Source organism: Cydia fagiglandana, chromosome 13 (assembly GCF_963556715.1).
Source record: "Cydia fagiglandana chromosome 13, ilCydFagi1.1, whole genome shotgun sequence".
Taxonomy (NCBI): Eukaryota; Metazoa; Arthropoda; class Insecta; order Lepidoptera; family Tortricidae; genus Cydia; species Cydia fagiglandana.
In genome coordinates, this window is record NC_085944.1 from 12223514 (window position 1) to 12244934 (window position 21421).

Here is a 21421-nt window from a genome sequence, read left to right on the forward strand (position 1 = left end):
AAACTATGACGTATAAATAACACTTACGCTGCGTGGGCTATCAAATCCGCTGCAGACTTTTATTGGTGAGACTATAGTGACGTTCAAAGTGGCTAAGTGTATCCAGATCGTAATAGGTACATTTTTATTAGCATAGAAATCAAGACGTGTTCTGAATTACTTTGGTTACTTTGTCCGTTACAATCTACTTGATTTTATATTGACTGCTATACGAGTTAGAGATTCCAGGTGTTTTTCATAAAATTTTGAAATTATTGTACCACGTTTGAAAACGAGGGTCGTTTTATTGTGCGCAGCACATCACATGATATTAATAAACTCGTGTTTCTCACTATCAGGTGGCGTCTCTGACTTCGAAATGCTGCGCACGTTCAACTGCGGCGTGGGGATGGCGGTGATCGTAGACCCGGTGTGTCTCAGCGAAGTTCTAGCCTCCGTGCCCGAGATACAGGTCATCGGCACCGTGCAGACCATGGGCAAGGAAGGTTAGCTCATTGTGTACTACATAGCTGGATCTCCTTTCAGCATGTTACGACTTGGAAATGCTAGTACGTTCAACTGCGGAGTGGGGATGGCTGTGATCGTAGACCCGCTGTGTCTCAACGAGGTTCTAGCCTCCGTGCCCGAGATCCAAGTCATCAGCACCGTGCAGAACCTGGGCAAGGAAGGTTAGCTCATTGTGTACTACATAGTTGGATATGTCTTTACCATATTCCAACTCATTTTTTTTTCAATTAAATTTCAGTGCAAACTGAGGCTTGCAGTGACTCATTCCGTTTGTTAAATCAATTGATGAAAAATACACACTACTTATTTATTCTTGTGTCTGTCTAAAGTCAAATTGACGTCAAAAAGTAGAACGAAACCTTATTTATTAGGTCTGTCTACCTTTTCACACGCTTTTATTTAGCGTCACGTATAAACCTATATCTGTTTGTATCTATGGTGCTTCAAATCTTGTAACTTTGAACCACTTCCAGGTGTCTCATTGAGCTGAAATTTCGCATATTTCCGTATATCCGATGACAATGCAAAAATATGCTAACATGGAGTTGATCTGATGATGCAGTCGGAAGATAGCCAAAGGAACTCTTCGATGGGAAATCACAAACACATTGGGTTTAGGCTCATTTGAAAGGTCTCGAGACGTACTTGATAAACATGCAATGGAGAAAAAGCACAGTCGGCAATAAAAGTGTGTATAAAAAATATTTGATGGTTACTCGTTCGAAATTTAGTTTAAACTTTTAAGTATGTAACAGTTTTGTCGGCAGGCGGACACCAGGTCGTCGTGGAGAACTTCAAGGAAGCCATGGCGCCGCTCACCGAGCCGTTCGGGGGCGCGCAGAGCCAGGGCTTCAAGTCGCTCTCGTACAAGGACAGCGGCGTCGATATCGAGGCGGGAGACTCGCTCGTATCCCTCATCAAGCCCCTCGCCAGGTAAGAACAGGGAATATTACGCGAAACTCTGCGTAGGCGGCGCCACTAGCGCAAACAGAGGGCCTACCGCGTAACACGAAAATAGAAAGTTCGATACCTGCCTCTTTATCAGTCTGCTCTTGATTATTCGATAACGGAATTTCGATTTTCGTTTCGCGGTAGGCCCTCTGTAAACAAATACATCAATGTCATATTTATTCATAACAAATTATCTGCGATAATAACTTGCTAAAAAACTGTTTGGGATAGTATGTATAAGTTACTGTATGGTTTACGATAAGTGCTCGTGCTGCATTCTGGAGACAGAATATTGCAGTAATACCCCCTATTTATTTGATAAACGTCAATTTTTGACAACCAGAACTACCACATAAGGTTTGGTTTAAAATTAAAATACATCGTCTTTTACATACGTCTTTTACGTTTACGTAATGAATATGATTTTTTTACCGGACAATAATAAAGATGATACTTATAACGCAGGTCCACATCACGTTCGGGTGTGTTGGGCGGTCTTGGTGGTTTTGGAGGTTGCTTCCAATTGAAAGCCATCGAACAGGAATACAAGGTAATACATTTCTAAAACAAACTTATTTATAAAACTTAGCACATTTCTGTAAGTTTTTTTCTCTTTGCAACAAGCACAAATGTCAAAAATACGGAAAGAAAAACGATTATCAACAGCATTTTATAATTGACAGAACTTCATCAATACCATTATTGTTTATTCCAGGACCCGGTCCTCGTCCTGGCTTCCGACGGCGTAGGCACCAAGCTGCAGATCGCCCAGAAGATCAACCAACACAACACTATTGGCATCGATCTGGTGGCCATGTGTGTCAACGACATTCTCTGCAACGGCGCCAGTCCCCTTACCTTCCTTGATTACTTCGCCTGTGGGCGACTAGATGTCAGTGTAGCGAGGGCTGTGGTGTCCGGAGTGGCTGAGGGTTGCAGGCAGGCACAGGCTGCGCTTATAGGTAAGTCGTATCATATAGATATCATTCTTTAAATAAATATGTTAATGTTGGCGGGGTCGCCATGTGTGGTGACATACTCGGCAATGGCGCTAGTCCCCTTACGTTCCTTGATTACTTCGCCTGTGGGCGACTAGATGTCATTGTGGCGAGGGCTGTGGTGTCCGGAGTGGCTGAGGGTTGCAGGCAGGCACAAGCTGCACTTATAGGTAAGTCGTATCATATATGTATCATTCTTTAAATAAATATGTTAATGTTGGCGGGGTCGCCATGTGTGGTGACATACTCAGTAATGGCGCTAGTCCCCTTACGTTCCTTGATTACTTCGCTTGTGGGCGACTAGATGTCCGGAGTGGCTGAAGGTTGCAGGTAGGCTCAGGCTGCACTTCTAAGGTAAGTACTAATAACACCTCTTAACTATTGTTACTACTAATTAAGACCTTAGACCTTTTCACTAACATTGTGGTTGGCGCGGTCGCCATGTGTGGCGATATACTCTGGCAATGGCGCTAGTCCTCCTACGTTCCTTGATTACGTTGCTTGTGGAAGATTGATGTTAGGGAAGGGTTGTGGTTTCCTAAGTGGCTCAGAGTTGTAGTCACTATAATTATATTATTGGCTGGGTCAACGATATGAAACAGCGCCAGTCCACTAACTTTCCTATATATTTCGCTGATGGACTAATAGTGAATGTAATTTAAAAATTCGTTTACAATTACATACATAAATGAAACAAGCAAACGGCGCGAGAGTAATTATTAGGTATCTGTACTTACTAATAAGACGTTTTTTAAAATATTTTAGGAGGAAATACTGTACACACTGGAGCTAGCTCATATTGTATTTATTTGTCTTCTTGCAGGCGGTGAAACTGCGGAGATGCCTGGAATGTACGATGCTGGAGTATACGACATTGCGGGCTTCGCGCTCGGCGTTGTTGAGAGGAGCCACATCCTGCCAAAGATACAAGAGATCACCGTAAGCATTAAGTTTAGGGCACTTAAATGTGAAAGTGAAAAATCTTGGAAAAGCCCAGAAAAAGTCTAGAATATAAAGGAATACATTAACATTTTCATGCAATTGACTACTTATACTTAAAAACTGACGAGGAGTCATTCTGACTGGTATTTTTTATCCGTGTTTCAGTTTATTGTTAAGGTTTAACCACAGTCCGGATAAGAGCTCGAAAGTTATTTTAGGAAAAATTTACGGGCGGCAAGATGTCATTGAAACATGTCGTCAATAGCGACTAAAAATTCAAGTTAGACCAGGGGTGCGAAACTCCTGACTTCGGTCAAATTCGGCTCCGCTCGGTTCAGCATTGCTCCCAGCAATTATTAGGGTTCGCACCACTTGACTTCCTTTTGCGTGCACGACATAAGATAATCACTTGATTTTTGACAACCCTAAATAGCCGAAAGGGATAGTGCCATATATTAGAAAGGGACAGCATGATTCGACCCTGAACCGCTGTCAAACTTTGTTTTTGTAGGAAGTTTCCTTTCTGTACGGTAGTACTATTAAATATTCTGTGGTTAGACAACGGTTTCTGTCGACTAAACGATTTTTATTCTATTCTAATCTAAATATCGGAACTGTAAACTTTAATATGGTTGATTTTACGCTTAGCATCTTATTTGATTATCTGCATACAGGTCGGCGACACGATAATCGGTCTGCCCTCGAACGGAGTTCACAGCAACGGCTTCAGTTTGATCCACAAACTTGTTAAGAAGGCCGGCTTGACGCTTAGCGACAAGGCGCCTTTCAGCAAGGAAGGACTGACTTTAGGTGAGTTTGAGCACCATTGAACACACGTACAAAATCAAATAATGAATGCCCCCCTGGGAGCAGGGTACATTTTTGTCGCTTTTGCGGTAGAAACGGCAGGCTGCTGGGGGGCGGATGCGAAAAACATGGTGAGCGACATAGGCCGTCGACTTAGGCGGAAGGGGGAGGACCCCCGCTCCGAGTCGTTTCTGGTGCAAAGGCTATCCATAGCCATCCAGCGCGGCAATGCCGCGAGTATTATGGGCACTTTTGCACCGGAAGCGTCTAGGAGCGGCAGCAATGTTTAGTTAGTAACTTGTGTATGTTTAGTTTGTAAGAATAATGAATTATAAAGAAGCGACTCTTTCGGAATAGATTTTCGTACACGGACCTGACGTACATTGACGCTATTTCTTCTATTGATAGCTATTTCTATTGCACGCTCATAATTATATTGCTGTCAAGCTCGCATAGTGACATTGACATCCGGCATTATGGGCGGGACAAGTGGGACAGCAATAGGCAGTATGCGCGTGCAATAGAGATAGCAACGGGCGGGCCAATGTACGTAAATCAATATGAAAAGCATATCTGCTTTACTGATATCACAAATTATACAAAGTACACTTATTGAATTGTCGGTATTTTTAGGGTTCCGCGCCCAAAGGGTAAAAACGGGAGCCTATTACCAAGACTCCGCTGTCAGTCCGTCTGTCTGTCACTCATGAACCGTGATAGCTAGACAGTTGAAATTTTCACAGATGATGTATTTCTGTTGCCGCTATAACAACAAATACTAAAAACAAAATAATATATTTTTTTAAGTGGGGCTACCATACAACAAACATGATTTTTTTGCCGTTTTTTGCGTAAAGGTACGAAACCCTTCGTGCGCGAGATCGACTCGCACTTGTTTATTTAAAGACGTTTTCATCATGTCACGGTCATTCCGGAACACGAGTCTCTAGTAATACGATTCGTACTTAACGGACTTGCACTAATTTAATATTCTCACCCACAGGCGAAGAGCTAATCAAACCGACCCGCATCTACGTCCGCGCAGTACTGCCAGCCCTACAACGAGGACTAGTAAAGGCCGCGGCACACATCACAGGCGGAGGACTGATGGACAACATCCCCCGCGTGACGCCTGAGTGGGTGCGCGCACGGCTCAACGCGCACTGGTGGAACGTGCACCCTGTAAGCTACCTTACTACTGTATATATAAGGTTGAGACTCGGCTGCTTGGTTAACCTACGGCGAGTTAAGCGCACATCATAGGCGGAGGACTAATGGACAATATCCCCCGCGTGACGCCCGAGTGGGTGCGCGCGCGGCTCAACGCGCACTGGTGGAACGTGCACCCTGTAAGCTACCTTACTACTGTATACAGGGCGTCCCACGGCGATGCCACATGGAGGGAAAGTACCTTAAATATCATAGATAGCATATTTTTCTGAAAGAAGACTTCATTTTATTTTTAAAACTTAGTAAAGTTGCATTCATACTTTTTTAATTTTTTTAGAAAAAAAATGTATGGAAAAAAAATATCGCGTCATTGAAGGAAAAGTACCTTAATTGTTGTAAATGAACATCTTACTGAAAGAAGACATTATTTCGATTTAAAAAAATAAGTTGAATTGCATTTTAAATAATTTCATGGTTAAACCGGGAATCGAACCCGCTACACGAGAAAAAAAAATACCCTGTAGCTTTGTCATATCGATCGAAAGGCTTCAATGTGAGAATTACTTTTTTGCTAAATAACGAAATAAAAATAAAGGCCATGCATTTTAATATTTTTAATACAAAATTAAATCAATTTATCAAATGCTCAAAATGTTTTCCATCCAATTAATTCTCACATTGAAGCCTTTCGATCGGTATGACTAGGTATGACAAAGCTACAAGGTATTTTTTTTTCTCGTGTAGCGGGTTCGATTCCCGGTTTAACCATGAAATTATTTAAAATGCAATTCAACTTGTTTTTTTAAATCGAAATAATGTCTTCTTTCAGTAAGATGTTCATTTACAATAATTAAGGTACTTTTCCTCCAATGACGCGATAATTTTTTTCCATACATTTTTTTCAAAAAAAATTAAAAAAAGTATGAATGCAACTTTACTAAGTTTTAAAAATAAAATGAAGTCTTCTTTCAGCAAAATATGCTATCTATGATATTTAAGGTACTTTCCCTCCATGTGGCATCGCCGTGGGACGCCCTGTATATAAGGTTGAGACTCGGCTGCTTGGTTAACCTACGGCGAGTTAAGCGCACATCATAGGCGGAGGACTAATGGACAATATCCCCCGCGTGACGCCCGAGTGGGTGCGAGCGCGGCTCAACGCGCACTGGTGGAACGTGCACCCTGTAAGCTACCTTACTACTGTATATATATGGTTGAGACTCGTCTGCTTAGTACTAGCCCTACGGCGAGTAAAGCGCACATCACAGGCGGAGGACTGATGGACAACATCCCCCGTGTGACGCCCGAGTGGGTGCGAGCGCGGCTCAACGCGCACTGGTGGAACGTGCACCCTGTAAGCTACCTTACTACTGTATATATAAGGTTGAGACTCGTCTGCTTAGTACTAGCCCTACGGCGAGCAAAGCGCACATCACAGGCGGAGGACTGATGGACAACATCCCCCGCGTGACGCCCGAGTGGGTGCGAGCGCGGCTCAACGCGTACTGGTGGAACGTGTACCCCGTAAGCTACCTTATTACTGTATACGTAAGGTCGAATACGCTCAACATAAAGCTGATAGCACTGAGTGAATTTTAAAAGGCGTATTTACCGCTGTATACAGAAGTAGTAGTAGTAGTGACGTGACCTTTATGACTTTTCCGGCTACCGCTAAAAGTCTTATAAGCGATAGACTACAATATTAAGCATTAGGTAAATCTGTCCGCTATATTGTTGCAGGTGTTCGCATGGATCGCGGATGCCGGCTCAGTCTCCGACGAAGAAATGGTCCGGACATTCAATTGCGGCATCGGTATGGTCCTCATCGTCTCCCCCGAAGATCAGGCTGAGGTGAGATATATTTAGCACCTTTGGCTATCAAGTATTCGACCTTGGACATTATCACATTGATATGCGCTGACCTTTGACAGTCCGCTCTGTACATGCCTCCTAAATTTCTAAAACACAATTGTTATGTGTACGGAAAATATTAACAATCTCAATTACCATACAGGTGATGAACATCACACGGGCGTACGGCGCCATGGTGATCGGCAGCATTCAAGCGCGGCCCGCGGGCGGGGCGCGCGTCATCGTCGACAATTTCGCCTCCGCACTCGACTTTACCCGGCGGATGCCCACTCTGCCCAGCAAAAAGGTAAGATCCATAACAATGCTATAAGTGCTGCAAATTAGGTCATTTGGCAATATAATGTAGAGGTTAATCGTCGACAACTTCGCCTACGCGCTCGACTTCACCAGGATGATGCTCACACTGTCTAGCAAGAGGTTAAGATCAATAATAACAATGTTATAACTGCTGCAAATTAGGACATTATTCGGTAACATCGTGATGGCAGCATCCAAGAGCGGCCCGCGGGCGGAACGTGTGTAATATTCGACAGCTTTGTCTTGGCGTTCGATTTTATCAGGTGGATATCTACTTTCCCCAGAAAAAGGGTCATTCTATAACATGCTACAAGTGGTACAAATAGGTCATTCTGCAACAAACTTTACCAGGAGAATGCCAACTCTGCGCGGCAAAAAGGTAAGATCAATAAGAATGCTATGAATGCTGCAAATTCGGTCATATGGCAATTTGGTGCTGGTAATGAAGCATGTGAGCGCAGCCCACGGGTAAGGCGCTCCATCGTTGACAACTTTTCTTCATAAACATGTCTTAACTATTGTAACTGTAGATAAATACTTCTTATACACTCAGAAGTAGTTTTTCTCAAAAGTCAATGTTATTTGCGAAATATATTTAACAAACGCACTATGACTTGCTAGAGCAGAGACAAGCGGCGAGTTCATTGTATTTTGAACTATATGTCCTCACGATAAGGTCATTTTCAGGTAGCAGTACTAGTATCCGGTAACGGCAGCAACCTGCAAGCATTACTGGACACAACTCGCGACCCTTCGCAGTGCATGTGTGCGAATATAGCCCTTGTGATCAGTAACAAGAAGGATGCTTTCGCTTTGAAGAGGGCGGAAAAGGCCGGCGTTCCCACGTTGGTAAGTTAAATTGTAGTGTTTATACCTTTGTAAACACATTTGACAAATAATTGTAAAACAATAACCCCCTTAATCATAAACGTTTACTAAAGTTAACTTTAGTAAACGTTTATGAATAAGGGGGTATTACCGTAACTCTTTGTAACATATAGATAATGTTATAAATGTGAGGAACTACTTCGATTTAATAAAAAGCTTTGTAAAATTATCATTTATATAATTGCAAAACCCTAAACCGCAGTTAATTAATCGGAAAGGACTAACCTCGTACCCCCTAATGTACATTACGATGTACGCTCAATAGATTTTCAACTTTGATAAAAACAAACAAAGTCGCTTTTCGTTTGTCTCATACGATTTTCGAACAAATGAAATTCAACCCAATTAAAATTACAAATACATTTAATATTCCCTTTTGTCTGGCGGGCGGTACGAAGATAAAGAGTAGATAACTTGACCGTGACGTCAAGTCATACGTCATAATTTCATAGTATGACGTATAAAATAACACTTGCACTGGGTGTGTTATTAGAATCGTTGCAGACTGTTCTTGGTCTTACTCTACTAACATTTAATTTTCAGGTATTTAACCACAAAGACTACAAGTCTCGCGAAGAATTCGACCGCGCCATCACCGCGGCGCTAGAGGCACATAAAATAGACATCGTCTGTCTCGCCGGCTACATGAGGATACTGTCCAGCGAATTTGTGAAAAAGTAAGTTTAAGTAGCCGTGGAGAAAAGTTTACTAAAGTTGACAAGCCGATAATAATCGTTTGTCCCTTTCCGACGTATTGGTATGATGGAAAGGGACAAACGTTTATTGTCGGCTTGCCAACTTTAGTAAACGTTTATGAATAAGGGGGTAAGTACCTATGTGGTCTATTCAGCCTAGGTGCAATGCATGATATTGGCTATATTTGATTAGTATAGAGGCGTATTGTCAAAGTAAATTTTGTAGTCACAGTAAATTTACTGCCATCTTTCGACACAGAATTAAATTTTTTAGAACGCCATTTGACTATCCTTGCTTGTGAAAAAGCCGTCGAGGCGTCGGCAGGCGCCGGCAGATGCGACCCGAGCCGAACGACGACTTTTTCGCTCTTATTGCGCAGACATAAAGCTTTTTCTCAAAAATGGACGGCAAAGTCGACTTTGCCGTCTAAAAAATAGGTCGCGAAGCGCGTAGTTTATGGTCAGTCAAAAATTAAAAACATTGCAGTCTCGATTTTGGGACTGCAATGTTGCATACAAATTCCATTATTTGTCGAGTTCCAAACTTTTTAAAAGTTGAAATGGCCATATCAAATGAAGGCACAGGCCCATTAAACAGCCAAACAGATGATTAGTACCGCGACTATTTAGATGTCTCAAATAGGTTGGCGTATTTTTGGCAGAAAAATACACTTCTATTTTTTTATTTAAAAAAAATAAAAAGGCGGCAAGGGCTTTTTTCTGTCAAAATATATATGTAAGAACGTTGCATTTGTAAAATATTTCTATGATATTTATATTTCTTGCACCATTTTTGAGAAAAGCACTATATATGACTCGGCTGGAAGGCTACTTGCTGGCTTCGGATTCAATTAAACGGACTCCCAAGGTCGTCCGTTTAAAACGAATCCTCAGCCTGCAAGTAGCTACTTCCGAGCCTCGACAATAATGTACTATTTCGTATCACGTTTTGCCGATTCCGCGTCGACATATGTGGGGGAACCCTAAGGTCACCGTTATGCCAACCAGGAGTCTTAAATTAATTGAGCTTGTCATAATATTATACAGATTACGATTGCTTGCATTAAACATTTATTATTGAACAGATGGAAAGGCAAGCTGGTTAACATCCACCCGTCTCTGCTGCCCCTGCACCCCGGCCTGGCGGCGCAGAAACAGTGCCTGGAGGCCGGCGATCGCGAGAGCGGGTGCACGATACACTTCGTCGACGTAAGTTCTATACCATACCATATTGCCACACGATTATAGTTCGTTTTTTTTAGCATTAGAAATAAGGTAAACAATCTTGATGTGTCTTTTAATTGAAAAACACATTTTAAAAATAAGTTACGGCAAATATGTAACAATTATGAATCTAATACGATCATTTATATTCTTCTGCTTTCATAAGTAATAGTTTTTGATTTTTAAAAAGCGTTTTTCAATAAAAGACATGTCAAGATCGCTTACCTTCTTGCAAGTTCTTTCTAATGCTAAAAAAAAACGTACTATAGGACCTCACAATCTCACACTCAAAGACGGAACTCTGGGATATTCCAGCAGCAGCGTTTCGTTCCTATCGCTTCTAATCGTTACGCTTCTGATTTTTTTTAAATGATAACAAGCCAACTATTGTTATAGTGCCTGTATTTTTAGCCTAGCCATGGAACAGCATCATGTTACGATTATTTATCATTAGTTTGTAAGCAATGTTGTGTACTTTTATTATGTACTTACCTATGTTCAAACTTTTTGAATAAACGTCTTTTATTATTTATGATAAAAGACTCATTTGGTGACATGAATATTTTTGCATTTTGATTTATCAAATACCAATTTCTCAAAAACTGTATAAAACTTGGTATGTATATTCTCTACTAGTGTGTAAAGAATATTAATCCACCTTTTGTACTCGTAGGTTTTCTGAAATAAAATTAAGAGTGCTATTACATTTCGGGGTTGAGCGAGTTTAGGTATTTTACGCGCTGCGGCAGGCCGTGCGAGCTCAGTATGCCGATCCCTTCTACCACACTCGCACTACAATGATGGATTAAACATTCTTGATCCTTCGCGAAGCATATTGAAATCAACCATAACAACACTAACTGTACTTAACTTTTAAAGTCCTAAAACTGTTATTTGGTAAGTACGAAAATACTAAATGCAGTGCAAATGTACATAGGGGCTGTTCATAAATTACGTCATCTATTTTTGACGATTTTTGACCGGGGCCCCACCCCTCAAATCATCCAAAAATCATGCTTTGGATGACTCTGTTTCCTCCTACGTCATGCTACCATCATCCGATGTCCAGACCCCCCCCCCCCCCTCCTTCCATTTGAAACGACGTAATTTATGAATAGCGCCATACTCGTACTTATGAAGGTATATTACTCGAAAGAAATTATAGGTACTCGCTTATTTACATGTTTCATCATTGCATTTGGTACCTATAGGTTGTAAAGTTTGTATCAACGAGGGTTTAAAAACGAACTGGTATGACCACCACCTTAATCATCATCATTATCATCAGATCCTCAGATCTACACAACACACAAGAAACAAGATAGTACTCAGGGTCTGATGATGGAGCCGGAAGGTGGTCACGGATACCAATCAACCATGTAGTGACATGATTAGGCTCGTTTGATTCGTCTCAATAAGATCTTTGACACTGAAGATACACAGGGTCTGATGATGGAGCTGGAAGGTGGCCACGGGTACCAGTCTATCATGTAACTAAACAACTTCGTGTTTGGGCTCCTTTGATTCGTCTCAACAAGATCTTTGACACAAGGCAGTACTCAGGGTCTGATGATGGAGCCGGAAGGTGGTCACCATTACCAATCAACCATGCAACTAAACCACATCGTGTTTAGGCTCGTTTGATTCGTCTCAACAAGATCTTTGACTCTAGGTGATACTCAGACTCTGATGATGGAGCTGGAAGGTGATCACCGGTACCAATCAACCATGCAACTAAACCACTTCGTGTTTAGGCTCGTTTTATTCGTCTCAACAAGATCTTTGACACAAGATAGTACTCAAGGTCTGATGATGGAGCCGGAAGGTGGTCACCATGCCAATCAACCATGCAACTAAACCACTTCGTGTTAAGGCTCGTTTTATTTGTCTCAACAAGATCTTTGACACAAGATAGTACTCAGGGTCTGATGATGGAGCCGGAAGGTGGTCACCGGTACCAATCAACCATGCAACTAAACCACTTCGTGTTTGGGCTCATTTGATTCGGCTCAACAAGATCTTTGACTTAAGATAGTACTCAGGGTCTGATGATGCAGCCGGAAGGTGGTCACCATTACCAATCAACCATGCAACTAAACCACATCGTGTTTAGGCTCGTTTGATTCGTCTCAAAAAGATCTTTGACACTAGGTGATACTCTGAGTCTGATGATGGAGCTTGAAGGTGGTCATTCATCAGGTCAGTCATCATTGGTACCGGTGACCACCTTCCGGCTCCATCATCAGACCCTGAGTACTACCTTGTGTCAAAGATCTTGTTGCGACAAATCAAACGAGCCCAAACACGAAGTGGTTCAGTTACATGGTAGACTGGTACCCGTGGCCACCTTCGAGCTCCATCCTCAGACCCTGAGTACTACCTTGTGTCAAAGATCTTATTGAGATGAATAAACCGTGCCTAAACACGAAGTGATTTAATTGCATGGTTGATTGGTACCGGTGACCACATTCCGGCTCCATCATCAGACCTTGAGTATCTTGTGTCAAAGATCTTGTTCAGATGAATCAAACGAGCCCAAACACGAAGTGGTTTAGTTGCATGGTTGATTGGTACCGGTGACCACCTTCCGGCTCCATCATCAGACCCTGAGTACTATCTTGTTTCAAAGATCTTGTTGAGACGAATAAAACGAGCCTAAACACGAAGTGGTTTAGTTGCATGGTTGATTGGTACTGGTGACCACCTTCCGGCTCCATCATCAGGTCCTGAGTACTATCTTAAGTCAAAGATCTTGTTGAGCCGAATCAAACGAGCCCAAACACGAAGTGGTTTAGTTGCATGGTTGATTGGTACCGGTGACCACCTTCCGGCTCCATCATCAGACCATGAGTACTATCTTGTGTCAAAGATCTTGTTGAGACGAATAAAACGAGCCTAAACATGAAGTGGTTTAGTTGCATGGTTGATTGGTACTGGTGGTCACCTTCCGGCTCCATCATCAGATCCTGAGTACTATCTTAAGTCAAAGATCTTGTTGAGCCGAATCAAACGAGCCCAAACACGAAGTGGTTTAGTTGCATGGTTGATTGGTACCGGTGACCACCTTCCGGCTCCATCATCAGACCCTGAGTACTATCTTGTGTCAAAGATCTTGTTGAGACAAATAAAACGAGCCTAAACACGAAGTGGTTTAGTTGCATGGTTGATTGGTACTGGTGACCACCTTCCGGCTGCATCATCAGACCCTGAGTACTATCTTAAGTCAAAGATCTTGTTGAGCCGAATCAAACGAGCCCAAACACGAAGTGGTTTAGTTGCATGGTTGATTGGTACCGGTGACCACCTTCCGGCTCCATCATCAGACCCTGAGTACTATGTTGAGTCAACATTAATACATATAGAATGTCAGGTCGTTTCAAATATTTTTAAAACTGTCCGGTAGTTTATTAAACTGTACCATTATAAATTATAATACTATAAAAACAGTGCTAGGATCAAAGTCTCTCGTTGCGGTTTACACGCACACAGTATAGCGTTTTACACGGCGCCCGCCGCACACAATGATAAAAAATCTCGTCGTCGCCGTTGAAAATGTGCGGAGCCGACCGACACACGTCCTGCCTCTACAAGCTCTGCCGCGGCACTGAGCTAGCGCAGCGCGCGTCAGCGGTAATATAGAGTAGTTTTCAAAAAATTGCCAAAAAATTATAGTAGAATTTCATAAACACTAATGTATACCAACAGTATAAGCAAACGTTGCAGATTGCTGGAGTATGAAAATGACTTCGATATTAAGTAGATTTTCGTAGGAATTGACACTTGTTTTGGAGAGAAAATTGAGTTCGTTTTACTTTGATTTTCTCTTTCTCAAAGGTATGTAGGAAAAATATCGTTTGATATGCCTAAAGTACAGGGTATTAGTAATACAAAATAGCCAGGTTTAGCAGAGTAAACTTCTCAACATTTCCAAATAAGAGCTTGCCGTTCAGTGCTTCACGGGGTTTTTTGGAAACGACCATCAGAAAAAAATTCATTACTAATTTAATAAGTCCTTTTTCTAATATTTACAACGATATTTAAAAAGATAAGAAGACGCTTTTACTGGAACAAGTACTCATTGTTTCTAATAATGAGCACAAAGTCCTGAATTTGGTCGACTAGTATCATCAATTTTGCATTATTTCGACTTTTCTTGTAAGAGCGCTCTTAAATACGTTTTTGGCAAAAATTTCATTTTTGGTACAAGCTTTTATCGCTGACTGTACTTTTCTTACGACAGACAACTATTAATACTCATCGAGACAATTATAGAAACCCCTAAAACAATTAGGTTGCGTTGTTTCATCATAGAGTTCCTATGGCCACCTCCTGTCTCCATCATCAGATCAGCTTGATGGTACCATAATATTGCATTGTCATCCGATTTATACATGCATGCAAAATTTCAGCTCAATCGGAACCCGGGAAGTGGATCAAATTGGATTTGATTACAGACAACGGTCAGGTGAAAGTAAATAAAAGCATGTAAAAACATATAAAATTTTCAGGAGGGCATGGACACAGGCCCCATCATCCTTCAAGAGCGCGTGCCCGTCCTCAAGGACGACACCGTGGAGACCCTCACGGAGCGCATCCACTCCGCAGAGCACCGCGCCTTCCCGCAGGCCCTCCGCCTGCTCACCACCGGCCGCGTCAGGCTCAGCCAGCAGGGCAACATCATGTGGTACTCTGGTTAGATATGTAGTCCGTGATACATCGCTAGCTATACTTAGGGCACACAGAAAATTCCTGGACTTAGAAATAATAGGTCGTCTCATATATCAGAATCCAGAAACTTTCAGTATGGCCCACGTATCTCAAATAGGCCTATTTTTATACCTAGGTATATAAGTTTCGACGACACCACTGTGTGGTTTGTTTACGCTAAGCAATAGTAAGACGAGAAAATTAATGCAAAATATTTTTGTCGCTGCTTTAAGCATCTTGGCGCCACTTGCTTCATTAACCTAACCCCAGAGTTAACTGGTTAAACCTGGAGTTACCATGGTTACCAGTACAATTTGACACTGGGTTAACGGTTTATCCGGTTAGCCCCGGGTTAGTGGGGTGGTGCAAGTTACCCTTCTTATTCCTTGGTTGGTATTCCACCTGTCCAATTTCTTTGACATTTCCAATACACATTATTGGACAAAAAATAGGATAGGTGGACCACCATTACCTGGATATTATGACCACTAAACCTTTTCTTTATTAAGAAATTCAACATAGCCGCTGCGGATTTTCTATTTTTATACCAGTTTTAAGGCTCCTACGCACTATGCCGGCGGGCATACTGCCAGCAATGCTTCCATTGCCTGCCGGGCCTGATTATGCCGGCGGCATACAAGCGCGGTAAATACCCGGCGGCACAGTGTGTAGGAGCCTTTATAGGCACTCGTAACGTAACAAATATTTGTTACGTTAGTAATGTTTTTGTTATGTTAAGTATCTTTTTGATATCGTCATCATATTATTCGTACAAGCTTATCACATTCACTGCCAAGAACACGTATGAGCGTTAATTTTGTACTGGAAACGGGGCGTCCGGCACCGAAAGTGTTAAAATCAGCTTTTATATTTAGTACATATTAATTATCATTACAGTGCCATTTATTAAGTAACATTCCAACGAATTGTACATATCTTCTTGCTCAGTGACGGATCAATTAGTGTTAAATAATTATAATTTTGTTACGTAAAAAACAAACCTCGAATATTTTTTTTCTTGTGATTTTACAAATACCTGTAAATTTGTAGTTATTATCTAAATGATATTGCGCTATATTTACTTAAACTTACGACCTTTTTGTAGTAAATCTGTAAATGTACTCTTTTTTGATATGACACCTAAATATTGTTTATGGTGTACTTTTTTGATATGACACCTAAATATTGTCTATGGTGTACTTTTTTGATATGACACCTAAATATTGTCTATGGTGTACTTTTTTGATATGACACCTAAATATTGTCTATGGTGTACTTTTTTGATATGACACCTAAATATTGTCTATGGTGTACTTTTTTGTGATACTTATTCACTCGTCACATTTACAAGTCTTATGTTTTACTGTGTGTACGCTTTGTTCCAGTTTATTGCTAGAATTATGTGTATATGTGAATTATGTTTTTGGGACAAAATTATTTTCGTTGTATTGTTTCTTGTCCCCAAAAAATGTGACGGAGTGGAGCTTTTTGTATGGCGTGAAATTTAGTTTTTAATTTTTCTCAAGCGAATTATAATCTACGGCTAGAAATACATGCAATAGCACTCAACTTTTTTTTATTTCATAAAAGACAAACATAGAAACGCGACAGAGTGGTCAACGAACAAGACAACGAAAAGAATTGTGACCTTTTTATAAAGAATAGAGTTATTAAGACTGTTTAATAACTTTTTATTTATGAGTTCCAATCAGGTTTGTTATAGGTATTTTATTCACAGCATTTATGAATCGCTAATGAAGCTATAGTGTAGCGCTGTACTCAACAGTGATAATGATAAATGTATTGTTAAGGAAATTGTGTAGTTTAAAATATGTTATAAATAAAACGTTTTGCATCAATTTTACTGTTTTTATTTAAAATATACCCATTTTTATCACAGTTTGCTTTATCTAGTTTACTACCGAGCAAATTCATTGCTTAATTTTCTACCTTATTAAAAAGAAATAAGGTCTTAAATAGTATATTGGCTCAGTTTATAATGTTAAAAGAGGATTAAATTATTTTTTGTTTATGCACCTTTATACAGCTACAAATAGTTTCAATCTAACCCGTTATTGGTTGATGCTTGTCTTTATTTACATGCCAATAATTTTGTTACATATAAGCAGAAAAAAATGCTCTAAAATAACATTTTTATACTTCAAACATAGACCAGCGCTCGAACAATTCATGCGGATGACGTAATTTTGCATACAGGATGATGTTTGCAACTTCCCGTGTGACATGTCGCACGAAGTAACAAAATTTGAAATCATCCTTTGGTGTGGTTTGAAGTCATCCGCATGAATTGTTCGAGCCCTGCATAGAACATTAATACTTAGTTCAATATTATTGAATCTTGTTATTTATTAATACGGGTTTTTCCAAATTACCCCAATGTACCTTTGTCCATATTCCGCTTAACTACCTATCTAGATTGTTCTTAGATTTGAAATTAAATAAATCCCCTAACGCTTTAAAAAACACTCCAAAAAAATCGTAGTCCGAGGTATTAGAAACTTTAGTAACAGACTTTTCCTTCACATTAGTATCTGGTTTAACTGAATGTACTCCACTCACCAAAACATCTTCGCATATCTTGTCGAAATCTACATGGAATTTCTGATTATTTATCAAAGGGACTATTAAATTATACGTATTAATTTTAGTGTTGATTGATTTGGCTAGATCCCGGTTCGCTTCGCATATGCGGTCCCATTTTGGGAGGTCTTGCTCTGATAGAGGGTAAGGGCCGAGGTAGCTCCTGTCGCGTCTGATCTCTTCTTTTAGGGCTTCTATGTCTTGGTTTATTTCTTTGTTCATCGTTATCCATTCTGGGACGAAGCCGTTGTTTATAAGCACCTGTAAAATTATAAAAAAATAGTAATGTTTCTTAAAATTTGAGTGTTTTGCATCAACTGTTCTTACTTATAGCAAATAAATATTTGATTGATTGATTGGGTATAAGTCTTTCGTACAATAATAAGTTTAGGTTATAGATATTTTGAATTAAACAGGTACGAAATGTTAAGTGATTTCCGTATATTTTTATTTAAAAATCAAACAGAGACCGGCCAAGGCTGATATTTGCTATTCTTGCAGGTAAAGAAGCAGGAAGGATTCTTTCTAAAACCGGTTGGCACGCTAACCGGAATCGCCAATGACATAAAGAATTTAATTCAATTGTTAACCGATTTCTTTCCAATCAAAAGTTACGGGGTTGTTATGCGTACTGGAGCAGAATTGAAGCCTTGAAAGTTTACGAATATTTTTTTACAGACTAGAATCTACGATGCTTGAAATAGTTCTAAAGTCTCCATTCTGCTGGTTAACACTAACAGTCTGAGATAAAAAAATATTCCAACACACAGATTGTTAATTATTCAACTTTATTTGTAGTACCTATTCAGAATAAAAGTCACCTCATTCAACTTGTGCGTAGTAAAGTCGACGTAAGGATTTTTGTTCTGATCCTTCAAAGGCTTGCCAATGCCGCTGAGTTTCTCGAACTCGCCCTTCGACATAGATTCTTGGATAAGGTCTTCCACTAGCCGGTCGAAGCCGTATTTCGTTTTAATGTCGTGCTTCTTTCCGTAACCCTGCAAATTAGATAATACATAAGGGCCCATTAAATTTATGCTTGCTGAGGTAAGGGGAAAGGGATTTCTGACGGTGTATTATGAGAAAAAAATCTCCAAATTTTGATTACTGCCTCACATAGGAACATTAAGAAATGCGAAAAAACAAAACTGAAACTAAACAAAACTGTCTATTGAATCTGTAATTCTGTAGACTCTGGTGTTAAATTATTGTTAGAGTATGTACAAACCTGACCCTTCTTCATAAGTGTGTTCTCTGAAGCTACAGCTTTTGAGACCCGGTGCTCCATTACGTTGGATGCTGCCCGCTGAGCGCGGGCCTGAGCCCATTGCTTTTGTCTCTGGAATGGAGTGCCATAGCCAACGCCGTCGAAGCTCAGGTACTGCCGGTGCTGTGGCGCTGTATGCTGACAATTAGTAAATCAGTATCATAACCATACCTTTATTTAACTTTTTATAGGGCATGAGTGTTTGAAGACAGAAATAACTAGCTTATAAAATCATCCTCTTGTATTTTTTTGCTGTGCTGAATTTGTAGGACTATGAAGTGACAATGTTGTTAAAAGGAACCCGAGGGGCCATGAATTATCTTTATCACCTGTTTCTATATTAAGGGCTTATACAAATTTCTATGCAGGGGGTACCTTTTCTCTGCAGCTGACTATACTGAGATTGCGGGACCTATGCAGATCAATAATAGGCCTTTTCATCTGTGTCAGATGTTTTAAGCAGCATCAAGGTAACGACACTTGCGTTCGTGGCTGTATAGCCCTATGCGGGAGAGGATCCCTCGTCCACACACGCGGCAGGTGTATGCTCCCCCAGATGGGTGGGGGTTGGAGGCCTGCTCGTGGCGCCTCAAGCGTTTTTCTTTTAAAGAGGAAAACCAGGCATCGTCGTGCTTGAATTGGCCATCATGAACAACACGTCGCCACATAGGTCGATCTTCGGCCAGTCTCTGCCATTGGTTGCATGAGATATTAAATGCAACCATATCACGCTTGACACAATCTTTGTAGCGCAGCATTGGTCGTCCGACCGGTCTTTTTGCATTTGCAATCTCTCCTAGTAGGATTTGACGTGGTAAACGAGTCCGTTCCATTCGGTACACATGCCCAAGCCACCTCAGTCGTCTCTTCTTTAGTATGGCTGTGATACTAGGGAGCTGTGCATCGCTTAGAACAGACTCGTTTGTCACGCGATCCTTCCATGTGATGCCGAGTATGCTCCGCAGACAGCGCATGTGGAAGGTGTTCAGCCGGCGTTCTTGTTTTGCGTAAGTAGTCCAGGATTCTGCTCCGTACAGAAGTGTGCTTAGGACACAGGCTTGGTAAATAAGCATTTCGTTTTTACCGTGAGATGTTTGTTGTCCCAAGCCCTTGCACGGAGTCTCCCGAACATACTGGCTGCTCTGCCGATGCGGGAGTCGATCTCCGCGTCAAGCGAGAGATTGCTCAACACAAGCGAGCCAAGGTAACAAAACTTGCTGACCACCTCGAGAGGTGCGCCGTTAAGTATGATCCTTGGCTGGGCTGAACATCCTTGCGCTAGTATGACGGTTTTCTTGGCGTTAATGGACATGGAAAAGATATTGCAGGCTATTGAAAATTGGTCCATGATTGTCTGCAACTGAGACGGACTGTGAGCGACGAACGCGGCATCATTAGCAAAGAGAAGGCTGTCTACAAACAAGTCCTCTCTATGGCGTTTGGACCTATGCAGATCATGTCATTTGATAATTATGAGTCTCTTATGGCATTGATAACTGTTTTATCATTATTGTAAGTTGTGTTCAGGATTCCGAGAAATTTAGGTTATTCCTGTTCAGAATCACAAGCCCTATACTTCTACAAGAATAAAAGTGCTCCAATGTTTTAGAAACACTACTTTTCTGAGGCCAGTAAGTCCTATGTACCATTAAAAAAATATGTAACCTCTAATATTCTAGAAAATTATCTTACTCTAATATCATGAACTATTTTCTCCACATCTTCCTGGCTGCTTTTCCCCGTGTTGTGCTTGGTAAGTATACGGAAGGCATTTTCAATGTCCACAAATTTCTCAATACAAGCTTCTGGTGAACCAGAGTCTGGGTGGTAGATTTTGGCTAAATCTAAAAACGCTGCTCGCACTACGCCTTGTTTAGAATTAACTGGGATTTTTAGGGTGTAGTAGCACTCCTGAAAACAGTAAGACGATATTTTATTCAGTTTCGTACGTTCATTTATATAGATCCGTCCTTTAGCGATTTAGTTTAGGTAAACAGAATCGCAATAAGGACATCATGTATCAAACGTATTAAAGTATTACGCGAACTCACTTCGATTTGCGTGTCGGTCACTATAGCCAAAGTTCTGATTTGTGTTGATCCCAGTATATAAGTTAAGGGATCAAGTCTTTCCGAGAAAAGGATGCATTTGATCATCTTTTTTTACCAAAATACTGGCATTTTGTTTAGTGCAATGTTACGTAAAAATAAACATGTTTAGGCGAAAATATTTTGATGTCGATTGATAGGTATTGTCAATTTGACATTCATGCAAGACAGCCACCATGAGGAAAATAAGGGAGCGTTTCAAATATGTGATTTTAGATATGCTTCAGTGAATCCGTTTTTAGACATCGACTACCCAATTTGCACTGGCTTGGTAGTAACAACGTATACATTTATTTTACACTAAAGTGCCTTATTTGATGTAGCACTTGGATGGAAAGCTTCCCGTTTGTGTTTCAAGAACAACAACTCAGGAGCTTAATGTGTTTT

General features: G+C 40.8%; 2 protein-coding genes across 2 annotated transcripts in view; one reads left to right on the forward strand and one right to left on the reverse strand.

Annotated features, from left to right (window-relative positions):
• LOC134670295 (trifunctional purine biosynthetic protein adenosine-3) overlaps positions 1-15097 on the forward strand; it is a 48842-nt gene extending 33745 nt beyond the window's left edge. The window contains exons 12-24 of the mRNA XM_063528040.1: positions 339-485; positions 1275-1440; positions 1924-2008; positions 2174-2420; positions 3280-3395; positions 4073-4208; positions 5209-5387; positions 7116-7226; positions 7390-7533; positions 8232-8393; positions 8976-9109; positions 10213-10336; positions 14860-15097. Coding sequence (XP_063384110.1) covers positions 339-485; positions 1275-1440; positions 1924-2008; positions 2174-2420; positions 3280-3395; positions 4073-4208; positions 5209-5387; positions 7116-7226; positions 7390-7533; positions 8232-8393; positions 8976-9109; positions 10213-10336; positions 14860-15048 — 1940 coding nt within the window. The 3' untranslated portion in view covers positions 15049-15097. The remainder of the gene's footprint in view (positions 1-338; positions 486-1274; positions 1441-1923; positions 2009-2173; positions 2421-3279; positions 3396-4072; positions 4209-5208; positions 5388-7115; positions 7227-7389; positions 7534-8231; positions 8394-8975; positions 9110-10212; positions 10337-14859) is intronic.
• A 1404-nt stretch (positions 15098-16501) lies between these two features.
• On the reverse strand, positions 16502-21183 carry LOC134670296 (dnaJ homolog subfamily C member 28). The gene is made up of 5 exons (XM_063528041.1): positions 20978-21183; positions 20619-20837; positions 18888-19064; positions 18481-18657; positions 16502-17920 (listed from the first exon to the last, which is right to left on the reverse strand). Exons 1-5 carry the CDS (start codon positions 21080-21082, stop codon positions 17483-17485), a joined length of 1116 nt encoding a protein of 371 aa, XP_063384111.1. The 5' UTR covers positions 21083-21183; the 3' UTR covers positions 16502-17482.
• Between the last annotated feature and the right edge of the window lie 238 nt (positions 21184-21421).

Excerpts from the sequence above, each read along its gene's own strand:
- LOC134670296 (XM_063528041.1), bottom strand. The coding sequence starts at position 21,082 with ATGATCAAATGCATCCTTTTCTCGGAAAGACTTGATCCCTTAACTTAT. Across the intron at positions 20,838-20,977 it reads TGACCGACACGCAAATCGAA|GAGTGCTACTACACCCTAAA; the intron begins GTGAGTTCGCGT and ends TACTGTTTTCAG. Across the intron at positions 18,658-18,887 it reads CACTTATGAAGAAGGGTCAG|GGTTACGGAAAGAAGCACGA; the intron begins GTTTGTACATAC and ends TCTAATTTGCAG.